The sequence below is a fragment of the Ranitomeya imitator genome, chromosome 6 (genome assembly GCF_032444005.1).
Source record: "Ranitomeya imitator isolate aRanImi1 chromosome 6, aRanImi1.pri, whole genome shotgun sequence".
NCBI lineage: Eukaryota > Metazoa > Chordata > Amphibia > Anura > Dendrobatidae > Ranitomeya > Ranitomeya imitator.
Genome location: NC_091287.1, coordinates 131,194,530 through 131,212,863, shown reverse-complemented (window position 1 = coordinate 131,212,863; position 18,334 = coordinate 131,194,530). Strand labels below are relative to the sequence as shown.

At 46.6% G+C, this 18,334-nt stretch overlaps 2 protein-coding genes across 3 annotated transcripts in view; one reads left to right on the top strand and one right to left on the bottom strand.

The window, feature by feature from the left end:
• Window positions 1-2,994, bottom strand: part of NPHP3 (nephrocystin 3) — a 131,943-nt gene extending 128,949 nt beyond the window's left edge. The window contains exon 1 of one of the 2 annotated variants that reach the window (XM_069730099.1): window positions 2,961-2,994. The gene's annotated coding sequence lies outside the window, so the exon portion shown is untranslated. Of the gene's footprint in view, window positions 1-2,451; window positions 2,738-2,960 lie in introns of those variants that run through there. The other variant, XM_069730100.1, reaches the window with a different exon arrangement.
• Window positions 2,995-3,108: 114 nt separating this feature from the next.
• LOC138642146 (intraflagellar transport protein 70A) overlaps window positions 3,109-18,334 on the top strand; it is a 104,889-nt gene continuing 89,663 nt past the window's right edge. The window contains exon 1 of the mRNA XM_069730098.1: window positions 3,109-3,276. Coding sequence (XP_069586199.1) covers window positions 3,223-3,276 — 54 coding nt within the window. The 5' untranslated portion in view covers window positions 3,109-3,222. The remainder of the gene's footprint in view (window positions 3,277-18,334) is intronic.

Here is an 18,334-nt window from a genome sequence, read left to right as displayed (position 1 = left end):
TGCTGCCTTATACTACAGGGTTTGCATATGGAGTGCTGCCTTATACTACAGGGTCTGCCTAAGGGGGTGCTGCCTTATACTACAGGGTCTGCCTATGGGGGTGCTGCCTTATACCACAGGGTCTGCTTATGGAGTGCTGCCTTATACTACAGGGTCTGCCTAAGGGGTTGCTGCTTTATACTACAGGGTCTGCCTAAGGGGGTGCTGCCTTATACTACAGGGTCTGCCTATGGGGGTGCTGCCTTATACCACAGGGTCTGCTTATGGAGTGCTGCCTTATACTACAGGGTCTGCCTAAGGGGTTGCTGCTTTATACTACAGGGTCTGCCTATGGGGTGCTGCCTTGTGCTATAGAGTCTGCCTATGAGCGGTGCATTATACAGTATAAAGTAGGCCTATGGGAGTGCATTATACTATATTGAGGACTATCTGGTGCATTATACTATATTGAGGACTATCTGGTGCATTTCACTATATTGAGGCTATCTAGAGGGGCATCATAGTGTGGGGATTACAGTGAAAGGGCCATCATACAGTGATGTAGCCATCAGTTTGGAGGCTTCTAAGGGGTCAGTATACTGTGTGGGTGGTAGTACACAGTAAAGGGGCATTATACCGTGTATAAGAGAGTATCATACTGTGTATAGGGGAGCTGTACAGGGGGGAGACTCGGGGCATTATTAAATGTAAAGTGGGCACTTATTGTTATAGGGGAACTCAAGTTACTGTGACTATCAAAGGGGCACACAGGGCAATATTACTTTCTAGGGGGCAAAATATAGGCACTGTTTCCTAGGGCACTTGCGCCCAGCATTACTATATTATAGAGGGGTGCTTTAGAATTTAGAGGGCACAGACAACAACACAGCAGGTGCAGTAATAGGGACACATACGGCAGCAGCAGCTCAGTATTGTGGTATCAGGGGCAGTAATAGGGTCACATACGGCAGCATCGGCTCAGTATTGGGGTATCAGGGGCAGTAATAGGGACACATACGGCAGCAGCGGCTCAGTATTGGGGTATCAGGTGCAGTAATAGGGTCACATACGGCAGCAGCTGCTCAGTATTGAGATATCAGGTGAATAGGGACACATACGGCAGCAGCGGCTCAGTATTGGGGTAACAGGGACACATACGGCAGAGGCTCAGTATTGGGGTAACAGGGACACATACGGCAGAGGCTCAGTATTGGGGTAACAGGGACACATACGGCAGAGGCTCAGTATTGGGGTAACAGGGACACATACGGCAGAGGCTCAGTATTGGGGTAACAGGGACACATACGGCAGAGGCTCAGTATTGGGGTAACAGGGACACATACGGCAGAGGCTCAGTATTGGGGTAACAGGGACACATACGGCAGAGGCTCAGTATTGGGGTAACAGGGACACATACGGCAGAGGCTCAGTATTGGGGTAACGGACACATACAGCAGAGGCTCAGTATTGGGGTAACAGGGACACATACGGCAGAGGCTCAGTATTGGGGTAACAGGGACACATACGGCAGCGGCTCAGTATTGGGGTAACAGGGACACATACGGCAGAGGCTCAGTATTGGGGTAACAGGGACACATACGGCAGAGGCTCAGTATTGGGGTAACAGGGACACATACGGCAGAGGCTCAGTATTGGGGTAACAGGGACACATACGGCAGAGGCTCAGTATTGGGGTAACAGGGACACATACGGCAGAGGCTCAGTATTGGGGTAACAGGGACACATACGGCAGAGGCTCAGTATTGGGGTAACAGGGACACATACGGCAGAGGCTCAGTATTGGGGTAACAGGGACACATACGGCAGAGGCTCAGTATTGGGGTAACAGGGACACATACGGCAGAGGCTCAGTATTGGGATAACAGGGACACATACGGCAGAGGCTCAGTATTGGGATAACAGGGACACATACGGCAGAGGCTCAGTATTGGGGTAACAGGGACACATACGGCAGAGGCTCAGTATTGGGGTAACAGGGACACATACAGCAGCGGCTCAGTATTGGGGTAACAGGGACACATACGGCAGAGGCTCAGTATTGGGGTAACGGACACATACAGCAGAGGCTCAGTATTGGGGTAACAGCAGGATGAGGAGTTTGTGCAGGTTGGGAATAGATGGTGATGGGGCTGGAATGTCAGAAGTGAAATGTGTCTTTGTTGTATTCTCTGCAGGTGAGTTGTGGGTGGAAGAAGTCATGTCGGTCTGCGCCAGATGGAAAAGACGGGAAAAGTGAACGATTCCATCAGAAAGGACGTCAGCGGTAAGTCACCATCTATAACTGTGCTGTGATCTCTTATATGTTCTGTAGGACTGGTATCTACCACTGACCATATGGCAGTAATATCCATATTGGTCTTTATATAGAGATTATCTTCAGTAACAGCGCGGTCATCTGCTGAGGGTCTCCTCCTCTATTAGGGGGCATCACCGAGTTGTAATGAAAGTTACCTGGTTAGGGGCCCACTCAGAAGTTTCGCCCCCCTGGACCAAAACCACAGCTACGCCGGTTTTTCAAAGAGAAAGGGTGAGGGAGAGAAAGAGAAGGAGATAGAGAGGGAACAAGATGAGAGAGAAAAGGGAGAGGAAATAGAAAAATATAAAAAGAGGATGGAAACGAAAGAGAGGGAAGAAGAGAGAACAAGATGAGAGAGAGAAGAAAGAGAAGGGAAGGGGAGAGAGGGAACAAGATGAGAGAGAAGGGAAAAGGGGGGATATAAAACAAAGAGGAGGACAGAGAAAGAGGGAAGAAGGGAGAACAGGATGAGAAGTTGGAGGAGAGCCCGGGCCGAGTCTGCGCAGTTCCTCCGCTCTCTCATGGACCCGCTGACTGACACCGGCCCGGAGAGCGTCTGTCAGGAGCCGCGGGCCCCGCACTCTGCACCCCGCACTCTGCACCCCGTCCTTCCCCTCCCCCATACCGCTGCCCGTCAGCCACTGACACCGAGCCGAGCACTCACTGTTTGGTTGCCAGGGAGCAGGTAACGGTCTCCTGTCCGCCGGTCACCAGCACTGCTCGCTACCAATAAAGTTTATTATGTTCAGAGGCAGGAAAAAAAACCTGCTGAATTGGCGAATCAGCGTCACTCTCACTAGAGAGGCGTGGTTACTGGGCTCGGCTTCCGGTTGGTTGCCAGGCAGCTGTGTGAGCGGCCTTGGTTACTGGGATCTGGTAGAGAAGATCGGGGATTACTCGGAAATTATAGCGACATCCCATCGGGAATGGCCGGCCTGCAGATCAAGGACGGGGAGTACACCGCCACCATCTACAAGCTGGTGAGATTGAGTACTGCATGACGCTGGGGGTTGTCAGGGGGTCTTCTCTGAGTCCGGCCTTGCTCCTGAAGAAAGCGCTTCCCCTCACATCCTCAGTAGGGGGTTATGGTGGATTACCAAGAAGGCAGTGTTTTTGCACAATCAGCGCCACCTTTGTGTATGGGCCACATCTGGTAGTGCAGCACATCCCTGTCACTAGACCCTGTGGAAGGGCTCACGCCCACTGGCCATGAAATCGGACAAATTCAATCTGATAAAAAATCAGATTGAATTCGGACCAATATTAATCTATGATGGTGCGCTCATCTGTGGGTTTTTCCAGCTCGGATCGCATCCCGCAATAGAAGTCAATGAGTGCGAGAGAAAATCGCACAGCTCTCGCACAGCACTTGCACCGTGCGAGTACTGTCTGGTTTTTACGCATCGGTGTCCCAGGAAAAGCCGGCAATTCATATGCGGCTATAGTAAAATCACACTGACAGGTTAGAATAGAAAAGATAGAATACATGTATACACATAGAATAGGTGTATATACTGTGTATATATCCATATAATTGTCTAAGGGGTACTTCTGTCCGTCTGTTGCGGAAATCCCGGGTCACTGATTGGTCGCGGCCGGCTGGTAACTCATGAAAGTGTAAAGTTACATTAAAACCAAGCACACCATTGTTTTTCTTGTGAAATTGTCAATAGGTTTGATGTGTCACATGACCCTCTTCCCATTGGAAAAAATAAAGTTGGATCCAAAATGGCCAACTTAAAAATGGCCGCCATGGTCACTACCCATCTTGAAAAGTTTCCCCCCTCTCATATACTAATGTGCCACAAGCAGGAAGTTGATATCACCAACATTCCCATTTTATTTAGATGTATCCATATAAATGGCCCACCTTGTACATCTTTATATTTCATAGACAGATGGATAGAAGAATAGCCGGTATTTCATTTGTCGGCTTCTGTAAACTCAATGCAGGAGCCGACAGGATAGAAGAGATGGATTGCATATAGTGAATCCATGCAGAATAGTTAGGTATATAGATGTTAGTAACCAATATAAATAGTATATTGTGTGTGCAAATTAGGGGACATTTCTTTAATAAAAGAATCTTTTCGGGGAACAAAATGGCGTGGGCTCCCGAGCAATTTTCTGCACCAGAGAGGGAAAGCCAGCGACTGGGGGACTGATGTTTATAGCTTAGGAAGGGGTTAATACCCATGGATCTTCCCAGTCTATGAATATCAACCCGCAGCTGTATATTTAGCCTTTACTGGCTATGAAAATAGGGGAACCCCCCAAAAATGACATGGGATCCCCTATAATTAATAGCCAGAAAAGGCTATGCAGACAGCTGCAGGCTGATAGTCATAGCCTAGGAAGGGGCCATGGATATTGGCCCCCTGGCTACAAGCCCCAGCACACAGCTGTAAGATGCGCTAATTCCGGCACTTAGCCCTTCTCTTCCCACTGCCCTGTGGTGGTGGCATATGAGGTAATAGGGGGTTAATGTCACCTTTGTATTGTAAGATGACATCAAGCTGGCTTATTAATGGAGAGGTGTCAATAAGACACCTATCCATTACTAATCCTAAAGTTGTTAATGGGTTAAAAAAGAGACAGCCAGAAAAAAGTCTTTTAATGAAATAAAACACTAAATACTGTTTGACCCCTATGGGAGGTGGAGCCGCATATTTATGACTGTAATCGGCGGCCCCACGTGACCACTCATACAGTAGAAGGTGCGGCCAGGACAGGAAGCAACGCCAGCCAGTGAGGGAGCCGGGTGAGTATTTTAATAACAGCGGGGGGGCGCACAGGGGGTGGGAGGGGGGTGGGGACATGGATCTTTATGTAAATCACGAGAAAAAAAAAAAGGATTATTCATATCTTCTCTACAGCAAACGGTGCTGCAGTGAAGATATGAATCGCGGCTTCATCACCATGTGGGGGGGACAGCGCTTATCTCTAGCGCTGTCTCCTGCACGGTGTGTGTGGTACCCAGTCGGCACACGGGCGGCACACGTGTGCCACACTGATGTGCCACAGAAACGCACGGGCACACGGATAACTCCGGTACCGATTTTTCCGGTACCGGAATTATCTGGACGTGTGGGACTGCCCTCAGGCAGTGAGGGAGTGCAGGATCAGTGACATCACCTCTATTCACTGAAGCTGTTCTCGCAGCCGGCATGAACTACTGTGACCTCATCCCTGGCATTTTCCCACCGTCGTAAAGTCACAGCAAATAAAATTCAAAAATACACATATTTGGTATCGCCACGTTCAGAATCGCCCAATCTATCAAAATATAAAAATAATTAATCTGATCAGTAAACGGCGTAACAAGAGAAAAAATCAAAGTGTCAGAATTACATTTTTTTGGTCGCCATAACATTGCAAAAAAATGCAATAATGGGCGATAGAAAGATCGTATCTGCTCCAAAATGGTATCATTAAAAGTGTCAGCTTGGTGCGCAAAAAATAAGACCTCACACGGCCCCAGATTCTGAAAAGTGGAGACTCTACGGGTATCGGAAAATGGCAACACTTTTTTTTTTTTTACAAATTTTGTATTTTTTTTCACCACTTAAATAAAAAATCCTGGACATGTTGGGTTTCTACGAACTCATAATGACCTGGAGAACCTTAATGGCAAATCAATTTGGTGAACATGGTAAAAAAAAAAAAAAAAGAAAAAACAATTATAGGATTGCACTTTTTTTCCCAATTTCACCTCAATTTTTTCACCTTTTCCAGTACACGATATGGTAATATCAATGGTGTCAAAAGTGCAACTTGTCCCTCAAAAAACAAGCCCTCACATGGCCAAATTGACTGAAAAATTATAAGTTACTAGATGGCAGCCCGATTCTAAAGAATCGGGAGTCTAGAATCCATATATACTTTATTTATTCAAATGTAAGAATAATACAATTAATAAATAATAGTAAGAAAGAACAAAAAATGGCTGCACTCACCAGCTCTTGACAATTCTTGTTATTTAAGGTACAGTTACACAGGATCCATGTACTTTCCGTTTCAGGAAAGCATCCACTATGTATTTCCTTTGAGTAGAGGGCTTTTCGGTCTCTTTCGTCCCGCTACATTTAGCCCAACTTGGGTCTCTCCCTAAGGTGGCTAGCATATATGTACAGGATCCATGAACATGCTTATGAGGGGAGGGATGAAAGACATCGGACGACAACTTTGCGTGTTGTGGCAAATGCCACAACAACGGTTCTTTGCTTAAGAACAATAATGTAAATAATAAATAATATGTATCAATAACTATGTATATTGGTATGTTCTATGACATTTTAAAATATTTCATTATTATGTGGAAAGGCTCTTAGTACCCATACTGGCGCATACTTGTGTGCCCATCAGGTATTTTCACAGTAATTTTACATCTGATGGGTTGGTATGAAACGTTTTTAATCATCTCTTGGGCTTAGCTAAGCCTTCATTTTAAATAATTCTAATAGGTACAACAGAAATAAAAGCCTTTTTGTATACCCAAATTTTTTGTGTTTATTTTTACAGAAGTGTAAAATTTAAGAAATCAACGTTCATAGTACACCGATGGGCTAATATAAGCATGCCCATCAACCACATCACGGTAGCCTTTGAACTGATGGGTCCTAACTAACTGATTCCTATTTCTTAATACTTAGACCTCTTTCACATCTGCATGTTTCTGATATTTGCAGAAGTAATGTTAAAAACAATACAACTTCCACACTTGGCACCAAAGAACTGACCTACAACACACTTTCAGCAAGTGCCATGCAATGTAGATGAAGCTTGGAGTTAACTTGCAGTAAATGCAGCAAACGCGGCTTCGGCAATTGCATTAAATGCAGCCACAAAAAAAACACTGGTAAGTGGAGATTTTGTGGCGAAAACAGCAGAAACCACATGTGCCGCACCTGCCGCAAGTGAAGTACAAGTTCCGTATACATTGCATGCAACTTACAGCAAGAGTGGCGTGGGTCAGCCCTTAGGCAGGAAGTGCAGAAATAGCCTTTTTTCCACCATAAATTCTCCAAATAGCAGAAAAATGTTGATGTGAAAGCAAAATCTCTATTCTTTCCCTATCTATCTAAAAATGTACCTATCTATATATCTATTTCTATGTACAGAACACACCTGAAGATAGAGATGTGTGTGAACAGCCATCCCACCCGTCTCTTACCTGTTCACAAAAGCCTCACCCTTTTTAAAAACAAAATGAAATCTCTCAGCAGCTATACTGCTGGAGCTTCAAATACAGGTTCCTATCACCAAATACAGTCATTTGAATGATACACATCTTACATCTTGTACTTAATGTGTGTTCTACTTACCTATAAAAATATGTATTGATATATCATATTTCTAAATTTATGTAGATATGATATAGAGTTATTAACCCTATATGCTAATGAGTACGTATGTTATATACGTATTTCCTACATAAGTACTTAAAATCTATATGTCTATGGCTACACTAATTTTTTTTTTTTTTTCCTTATCTCTACACATAGAATTTGCCTATTGCTGTCTATGTTATTAGAAAAACTGAATAATGAAAAAAAAGAAAATTAAGTTTAAACTAAAATATTTTTGTACACAATATTACGTGTGAAGACTTTAGTACTATCAGCCAATAATTGTCCTTGAAGTGGTGTATTAACCACTTTAACCCTCACATTGCAACTTTGCTTCACCCTGGAAAAAGCAACATACAATTGACCATGGGCAAAAGCAGGTTCTGGTAGATAAATGCCAACTCGATGGAGGGTCTGGCCTTGAGATTTATTTATGGTCATTGCAAATGCGGGTAAACAGCTTTAAGCGTGGTGGTGGCAAACAACAGGTTAATAAGAGGCAGTGTCAGGTAGTAGGAAATAGCCAGTTAATAATAGGCAATAGTTCTTTGCAGGAATGCAGATATTAATAAATAGGCAGTTTATATTGCAGAGAAATTGCTGGGCAATAATGGACAATGTCCTTATGTGGCAAATAATAGAGCAATATACCCAATGTGGCAAAGAAGAGGTTAATAAACGGCAGTCTCTCAGTATAACAGTCAGTGAATAATAGGCAGTATATGGAGAAAACACCAAACAAAAGTTCAAAATTGGTGTGAAAATGTCACTGAACCACTTCACAACTAAATATATATAGTTTTGGTAAATGGTATTATCATTTTTTTGACGAAATTCGGCAGGAGCTTGAAGAGCAACGTCACTGGGCCCGCCTCCACGCAGTAGAAACTTGCTGTGAGGTAAAAATTCAAAAATCACACCAAAATGGCAGGCGGAGTGTGTCACAGTACGGCACGTTTCTGATTGGTCGCTCGCAGCAGGCGGCAACCAATCAGACACTGGACACTGTTGACGTCACTTATCTCCGGACATTAGCTCCGGACATTAGCTCCGGACAAAGCCACGGAAGTTGGCACAAATTGCAGGAAGTAGTATTCTAGGCAATTATATATTAGATGGCTCTGTTATGATGGGGAGCAAAAAAAAAAACTGGGTAATCCCAAGGGGTTAAAGGAAACTGTTGCTGGAGTCTCACTGCCCAAGCCCCAGGCAGCATGAATCACAGCCTTGCTGCACAATTGCAGCCAGGTATGTTTTTCTTGAAAACATTTTGGCATGTATAGGAAAGCAGTTTGAAGAGCTTTTCCATGGCGCTCCCCGCTTCAGGTGATTGACAGCTCTTTGCCACACGGGTATGTCAGAAGTTGTAGACAGTTGTACTGCATCCAGCTGCAGAAGGTCTTTGCGTTTGGCTTTGCAGACACCATCTTAACCCTTCTGACTTTTTGACTCAGTGGCTTCTTTTTTCCAGCTTTATTTGACACACCTGGACCTGGGTGTTTATAGACTCCCAGTCTGCTGCTGGGAATTGCAGTTGATATTTTCATTTTCCCCTGTTAAGGCTTTTAGCTATAGTAGTCGGCTATCTTCCTTTTTGGTGTTGCTGAGGACGTCTGTGTTACATCTCTGAGTCTACGCAAGATAAATGTTCCCCTTGTTTGTGAATCCCAGCTGCCTTTCGTGGTAATGGGAATTGTCTAGTACTCACATTGTCCTTCCCTAAGCAGGGCTTATTGCCAAGGTCACGCAGGGATTAGGTTTCTGCTCGGTGGTAGAAGCAGAACCTATATAGGGACGTTTAGGTCAGACAGGGTGACTTTAGATCTGCCTAGGGGACTCCACTCCCCCCTTCCCTGTTATGATAAGGTAATTCAGTACCACAATGGACATAGAAGTCAGAGCACATACAGTGACCTGACAATAACCCAAAAACATAGAACGAGCTCTGAGACGTGGGAACTCTGCTGACCGCAATCCCTAATCCTCTCCAACCACACTAGAGGCAGCCGTGGATTGCGCCTAACGCTCCCTATGCAACTCGGCACAGCCTGAGAAACTAGCTAGCCTGAAGATAGAAAATAAGCCTACCTTGCCTCAGAGAAATACCCCAAAGGAAAAGGCAGCCCCCACATATAATGACTGTGAGTTAAGATGAAAAGACAAACGTAGAGATGAAATAGATTTAGCAAAGTGAGGCCCGACTTTCTGAACAGAGCGAGGATAGGAAAGGTAACTTTGCGGTCAACACAAAACCCTACAAACAACCACGCAAAGGGGGCAAAAAGACCCTCCGTACCGTCTAACGGCACGGAGGTACACCCTCTGCGTCCCAGAGCTTCCAGCGAGCAAGAAAAACCAAATAAGCAAGCTGGACAGAAAAAAACAGCACACAAAATAGCAAAAGCGGAACTTAGCTATGCAGAGCAGCAGGCCACAGGAACGATCCAGGAGGAAGCAAGTCCTATACTAGAACATTGACTGGAGGCCAGGATCAAAGCACTAGGTGGAGTTAAATAGAGCAGCACCTAACGACTTCCCCACATCACCTGAGGAAGAAAACTCAGAAGCCGCAGTACCACTCTCCTCCACCAACGGAAGCTCATAGAGAGAATCAGCCGAAGTACCACTTGTGACCACAGGAGGGAGCTCTGCCACAGAATTCACAACAGTACCCTCCCCTTGAGGAGGGGTCACCGAACCCTCACCAGAGCCCCCAGGAGGACCAGGATGAGCCATATGAAAGGCACGAACAAGATCGGGAGCATGGACATCAGAGGCAAAGACCCAGGAATTATCTTCCTGAGCATAACCCTTCCACTTAACCAGATACTGGAGTTTCCGTCTTGAAACACGAGAATCCAAAATCTTCTCCACAATATACTCCAACTCCCCCTCCACCAAAACCGGGGCAGGAGGATCAACAGATGGAACCATAGGTGCCACGTATCTCCGCAACAATGACCTATGGAATACGTTATGGATGGAAAAAGAATCTGGAAGGGTCAAACGAAAAGACACAGGATTAAGAACCTCAGAAATCCTATACGGACCAATGAAACGAGGTTTAAACTTAGGAGAGGAAACCTTCATAGGAATATGACGAGAAGACAACCAAACCAAATCCCCAACACGAAGTCGGGGACCCACACAGCATCTGCGATTAGCGAAACGTTGAGCCTTCTCCTGGGACAAGGTCAAATTGTCCACCACATAAGTCCAAATCTGCTGCAACCTGTCCACCACAGTATCCACACCAGGACAGTCCGAAGACTCAACCTGCCCTGAAGAGAAACGAGGATGGAACCCAGAGTTGCAGAAAAACGGCGAAACCAAGGTAGCCGAGCTGGCCCGATTATTAAGGGCGAACTCAGCCAAAGGCAAAAAGGACACCCAGTCATCCTGATCAGCAGAAACAAAGCATCTCAGATATGTTTCCAAGGTCTGATTGGTTCGTTCGGTCTGGCCATTAGTCTGAGGATGGAAAGCCGAGGAAAAAGACAAGTCAATGCCCATCCTAGCACAAAAGGCTCGCCAAAACCTCGAAATAAACTGGGAACCTCTGTCAGAAACGATGTTCTCCGGAATGCCATGTAAACGAACCACATGCTGGAAGAACAATGGCACCAAATCAGAGGAGGAAGGTAATTTAGACAAAGGTACCAAATGGACCATCTTAGAGAAGTGATCACAAACCACCCAAATGACTGACATCTTTTGAGAGACGGGAAGATCTGAAATAAAATCCATAGAGATATGTGTCCAAGGCCTCTTCGGGACCGGCAAGGGCAAAAGCAACCCACTGGCACGAGAACAGCAGGACTTAGCCCGAGCACAAATCCCACAGGACTGCACAAAAGAACGCACATCCCGCGACAGAGATGGCCACCAAAAGGATCTAGCCACTAACTCTCTGGTACCAAATATTCCAGGATGACCAGCCAACACCGAACAATGAACCTCAGAGATAACTTTATTTGTCCATCTATCAGGGACAAACAGTTTCTCCACTGGGCAACGATCAGGTTTATTAGCCTGAAATTTTTGCAGCACCCGCCGCAAATCAGGAGAGATGGCAGACACAATTACTCCCTCTTTGAGAATACCCGCCGGCTCAGATAAACCCGGAGAGTCGGGCACAAAACTCCTAGACAGGGCATCCGCCTTCACATTTTTAGAGCCCAGAAGGTACGAAACCACAAAGTAAAAACGGGCAAAAAACAGCGACCAACGAACCTGTCTAGGATTCAACCGCTTGGCAGACTCGAGATAAGTCAAGTTCTTATGATGAGTCAAGACCACCACGCGATGCTTAGCTCCTTCAAGCCAATGACGCCACTCCTCGAATGCCCACTTCATGGCCAGCAACTCTCAATTGCCAACATCATAATTTCGCTCAGCAGGCGAAAACTTCCTGGAAAAGAAGGCGCATGGTTTCATCACCGAGCAATCAGAACTTCTCTGCGACAAAACAGCCCCTGCTCCAATCTCAGAAGCATCAACCTCGACCTGGAATGGAAGCGAAACATCTGGTTGAAACAACACAGGGGCAGAAGAAAAACTACGCTTCAACTCTTGAAAAGCTTCCACAGCAGCAGAAGACCAATTGACCACATCAGCACCTTTCTTGGTCAAATCGGTCAATGGTTTAGCAATACTAGAAAAATTGCAGATGAAGCGACGATAAAAATTAGCAAAGCCCAGGAACTTTTGCAGACTTTTCAGAGATGTCGGCTGAGTCCAATCATGGATGGCTTGGACCTTAACAGGGTCCATCTCGATAGTAGAAGGGGAAAAAATGAACCCCAAAAATGAAACCTTCTGAACACCAAAGAGACACTTTGATCCCTTCACAAACAAAGAATTAGCACGCAGGACCTGAAACACCGTTCTGACCTGCTTCACATGTGACTCCCAATCATCCGAGAAGATCAAAATATCATCCAAGTATACAATCAGGAATTTATCCAGGTACTCTCGGAAGATGTCATGCATAAAGGACTGAAACACTGATGGAGCATTGGCAAGTCCGAATGGCATCACTAGGTACTCAAAATGGCCCTCAGGCGTATTAAATGCAGTTTTCCATTCATCGCCCCGCTTAATACGCACAAGATTATATGCACCACGAAGATCTATCTTGGTGAACCAACTAGCCCCCTTAATCCGAGCAAACAAATCAGATAACAGCGGCAAGGGGTACTGAAATTTAACCGTGATCTTATTTAGAAGGCGGTAATCTATACAAGGTCTCAGCGAACCATCCTTCTTGGCCACAAAAAAGAACCCCGCTCCTAATGGCGACGATGACGGGCGAATATGCCCCTTCTCCAAGGACTCCTTCACGTAACTCCGCATAGCGGCGTGCTCAGGCACAGATAAATTAAACAGTCGACCTTTTGGGAATTTACTACCAGGAATCAAATCGATAGCACAATCCCTATGCGGAGGTAGGGTATCGGACTTGGGCTCATCAAATACATCCCGGTAATCAGACAAGAACTCTGGAACCTCAGAAGGGGTGGAATCACGAAATAGACAGAAATGGGACATCACCATGTACCCCCTGACAACCCCAGCTGGACACAGACATGGATTTCCAATCTAACACTGGAATATGGACTTGTAGCCATGGCAACCCCAACACGACCACATCATGCAGATTATGCAACACCAGAAAGCGAATAACCTCCTGATGTGCAGGAGCCATGCACATGGTCAGCTGAGTCCAGTACTGAGGCTTATTCTTGGCCAAAGGCGTAGCATCAATTCCTCTCAATGGAATAAGACACTGCAAGGGCTCCAAGAAAAACCCACAACGCCTAGCATACTCCAAGTCCATCAAATTCAGGGCAGCGCCTGAATCCACAAATGCCATGACAGAATAAGATGACAAAGAGCAGATCAAGGTAACGGACAAAAGAAATTTTGACTGTACCGTACCAATGGTGGCAGACCTAGCGAACCGCTTAGTGCGCTTAGGACAATCAGAGATAGCATGAGTGGAATCACCACAGTAGAAACACAGCCCATTCTGACGTCTGTGTTCTTGCCGTTCAACTCTGGTCAAAGTCTTATCGCACTGCATAGGCTCAGGTTTATGCTCAGATAATACCGCCAAATGGTGCACAGATTTACGCTCACGCAAGCGTCGACCGATCTGAATGGCCAAAGACATAGACTCATTCAGACCAGCAGGCATAGGAAATCCCACCATGACATCCTTAAGGGCTTCAGAGATACCCTTTCTGAAAATAGCTGCGAGCGCACCTTCATTCCATTGAATGAGTACGGACCACTTTCTAAATTTCTGACAATATACCTCTATCTCATCCTGACCCTGACACAGAGCCAGCAAATTTTTCTCTGCCTGATCCACTGAATTAGGTTCATCGTACAGCAATCCGAGCGCCAGGAAAAACGCATCATTATTACTTAATGCAGGATCTCCTGGCGCAAGAGAAAATGCCCAGTCCTGAGGGTCGCCACGTAAAAAAGAAATAATGATCCTAACTTGTTGAACTGGGTCACCAGAGGAGCGAGGTTTCAAAGCCAGAAATAGTTTACAATTATTTTTGAAACTCAGAAATTTAGTTCTATCTCCAAAAAACAAATCAGGAATAGGAATTCTTGGTTCTAACATAGAATTCTGAACCACAAAGTCTTGAATATTTTGTGAGCTGATCCACACATGAAGACAGACCTTTAATGTCCATCGCTACACCTGTGTCCTGAACCACCCAAATGTCTAGGGGAAAAAAAAGGCAAAACACAGTGCAGAGAAAAAAAATGGTCTCAGAACTTCTTTTTTCCCTCTATTGAGAATCATTAGTACTTTTGGCCTCCAGTACTGTTATGATAAGGTAATTCAGTACCACAATGGACATAGAAGTCAGAGCACATACAGTGACCTGACAATAACCCAAAAACATAGAACGAGCTCTGAGACATGGGAACTCTGCTGACCGCAATTCCTAATCCTCTCCAACCACACTAGAGGCAGCCGTGGATTGCGCCTAACGCTCCCTATGCAACTCGGCACAGCCTGAGAAACTAGCTAGCCTGAAGATAGAAAATAAGCCTACCTTGCCTCAGAGAAATACCCCAAAGGAAAAGGCAGCCCCCACATATAATGACTGTGAGTTAAGATGAAAAGACAAACGTAGAGATTAAATAGATTTAGCAAAGTGAGGCCCGACTTTCTGAACAGAGCGAGGATAGGAAAGGTAACTTTGCGGTCAACACAAAACCCTACAAACAACCACGCAAAGGGGGCAAAAAGACCCTCCGTACCGTCTAACGGCACGGAGGTACACCCTCTGCGTCCCAGAGCTTCCAGCGAGCAAGAAAAACCAAATAAGCAAGCTGGACAGAAAAAAACAGCAAACAAAATAGCAAAAGCGGAACTTAGCTATGTAGAGCAGCAGCCCACAGGAACGATCCAGGAGGAAGCAAGTCCTATACTAGAACATTGACTGGAGGCCAGGATCAAAGCACTAGGTGGAGTTAAATAGAGCAGCACCTAACGACTTCCCCACATCACCTGAGGAAGGAAACTCAGAAGCCGCAGTACCACTCTCCTCCACCAACGGAAGCTCATAGAGAGAATCAGCCGAAGTACCACTTGTGACCACAGGAGGGAGCTCTGCCACAGAATTCACAACACTTCCCTAGTGTTGTGCCCCTGTCTCCTCATCTCTTCACATTGCACTAAAGGTACCGTCACACTAGACGATATCGCTAGCGATCCGTGACGTTGCAGCGTCCTCGCTAGTGATATCGTCCAGTGTGACAGGCAGCAGCGATCAGGCCCCTGCTGTGATGTCGCTGGTCGGGGAAGAAAGTCCAGAACTTTGTTTCGTCGCTGGATCTCCCGCTGACATCGCTAAATCGGCGTGTGTGACGCCGATTCAGCGATGTCTTCGCTGGTAACCAGGGTAAACATCGGGTAACTATGCGCAGGGCCGCGCTTAGTAACCCGATGTTTACCCTGGTTACCATCGTTAAAGTAAAAAAAACAACCACTACATACTTACCTACCGCTGTCTGTCCCCGGCGCTCTGCTTCTCTGCTCCCGGCGCTGTGCTTCTCTGCTCTGGCTGTGAGCACAGTGGCCGGAAAGCAGAGCGATGACGTCACCGCTCTGCTTTCCGGCTGCCCAGTGCTCACAGCCAGAGCAGAGAAGCACAGCGCCGGGGACAGACAGCGGTAGGTAAGTATGTAGTGGTTGTTTTTTTTTACTTTAACGATGGTAACCAGGGTAAACATCGGGTTACTAAGCGCGGCCCTGCACTTAGTAACCCGATGTTTACCCTGGTTACCGGGGACCTCGGGATCGTTAGTCGCTGGAGAGCTGTCTGTGTGACAGCTCTCCAGCAACCAAACAGCGACGCTGCAGCGATCCGGATCGTTGTCGGTATCGCTGCAGCGTCGCTTAGTGTGACGGTACCTTTAGTCTTTCCTGCACTGTGCAACACTCTCTCCCTATGTACACACAAGAAGACGCCGGCCAAGGATGGCCCGCCCTGGACTACCTCATCAACTATGTTTTCTGTAAAACTCTGTAGCAATTCAGAGAAAAAAAATACCTGACTGCAATCCTACAACATGGCTCTAATTTCTACTGCCTGTGATTTGGGCAGTAACTAACGACTAAAGCTGCACTCGGTAGCGCTATAGCATGCAAACATAAAATATATGAAATTGGAATTGCGTTACTGCTATAGAAAATAGGAAAAAAAACGAAAACACTAAGCGCATAAGTTGGCCAATTCATATGTGCCCAGCAGCCGGGATAAGGCGATTCTCTTTGTTGGGAACCTGCCTAATGTTAATCCTCTCGTGGCTTACTGGTACACGTGAATTGGCCAATTCATGCGCTAAGTATTCTAATTTTTCCTATTATCTAGAGCAGTAATGAAATTCCAATTTTATATATTTTATGTTTGCATGCTATAGCGCTACAGAGTGCAGCTTTATTTGTTGGTTATATATGGAGGTGGCTACTCTTAGTAAGCACCTGTACACACCTGTTTTCTGTTTGGAAGTGAGGGACAGTCTTTTGTTCTTTGAGGTTTGGACAGTGACAGGTTTCCTTTTACTCCTGAGCTCAGCTTCTCACCCTCTCCCCATGCAGTAGGATAAGGGCAGTGACAGGTTCTCGTTTACTCCTCAGCTCAGCGTCTCACCCTCTCCCCATGCAGTAGGAAAAGGGCAGTGACAGGTTCTCTTTTACCCCTGAGCTGAGCGTCTCACTCTCTCTCCATGCAGTAGGGTAAGGGCAGTGACAGGTTCCTTTTTACCCCTGAGCTCAGCATCTCACCCTCTCCCCATGCCGTAGGATAAGGGCAGTGACAGGTTCCCTTTTACCCCTGAGCTCAGTGTCTCACCCTCTCCCCATGCAGTAGGAAAAGGGCAGTGACAGGTTCCCTTTTAGCCCTGAGCTCAGTGTCTCACCCTGTCTCCCCATGCAGTAGGAAAAGGGCAGTGACAGGTTCTCTTTTACACCTAAGCTCAGTGTCTCACCCTCTCCCCATGCAGTAGGATAAGGGCAGTGACAGGTTCCCTTTTACCCCTGAGCTCAGTGTCTCATCCTCTCCCCATGCAGTAGGAAAAGGGCAGTGACAGGTTCCCTTTTACCCCTGAGCTCAGTGTCTCACACTGTCTCCCCATGCAGTAGGATAAGGGCAGTGACAGGTTCCCTTTTACCCCTGAGCTCAGTGTCTCACCCTCTCCCCATGCAGTAGGATAAGGGCAGTGACAGGTTCCCTTTTACCCCTGAGCTCAGTGTCTCACACTGTCTCCTCATGCAGTAGGATAAGGGCAGTGACAGGTTCCCTTTTACACCTGAGCTCAGTGTCTCACCCTCCCCCCATGTAGTAGGATAAGGGCAGTGACAGGTTCCCTTTTACCCCTCAGCTCAGTGTCTCACCCTCTCCCCATGCAGTAGGATAAGGGCAGTGACAGGTTCCTTTTTACCCCTGAGCTCAGCATCTCACCCTCTCCCCATGCCGTAGGATAAGGGCAGTGACAGGTTCCCTTTTACCCCTGAGCTCAGTGTCTCACCCTCTCCCCATGCAGTAGGATAAGGGCAGTGACAGGTTCCCTTTTACCCCTGAGCTCAGAGTCTCACTCTCTCCCCATGCAGTAGGGTAAGGACAGTGATAGGTTCCTTTTTACCCCTGAGCTCAGCATCTCACCCTCTCCCCATGCCATAGGATAAGGGCAGTGACAGGTTTCCTTTTACGCCTGAGCTCAGCGTCTCACCCTCTCCCCATGCAGTAGGAAAAGGGCAGTGACAGGTTCTCTTTTACCCTTGAGCTCAGTGTCTCACCCTCTCCCCATGCAGTTGGATAAGGGCAGTGACAGGTTCCCTTTTACCCCTGAGCTCAGCATCTCACCCTCTCCCCATGCAGTAGGAAAAGGGCAGTGACAGGTTCCCTTTTACCCCTGAGCTCAGTGTCTCACCCTCTCCCCATGCAGTAGGATAAGGGCAGTGACAGGTTCCCTTTTACCCCTGAGCTCAGCGTCTCACCCTCTCCCCATGCAGTAGGATAAGGGCAGTGACAGGTTCTCTTTTACCCCTGAGCTCTGTGTCTCACCCTCTCCCCATGCAGTAGGATAAGGGCAGTGACAGGTTCCCTTTTACCCCTGAGCTCAGTGTTTCACCCTCTCCCCATGCAGTAGGATATGG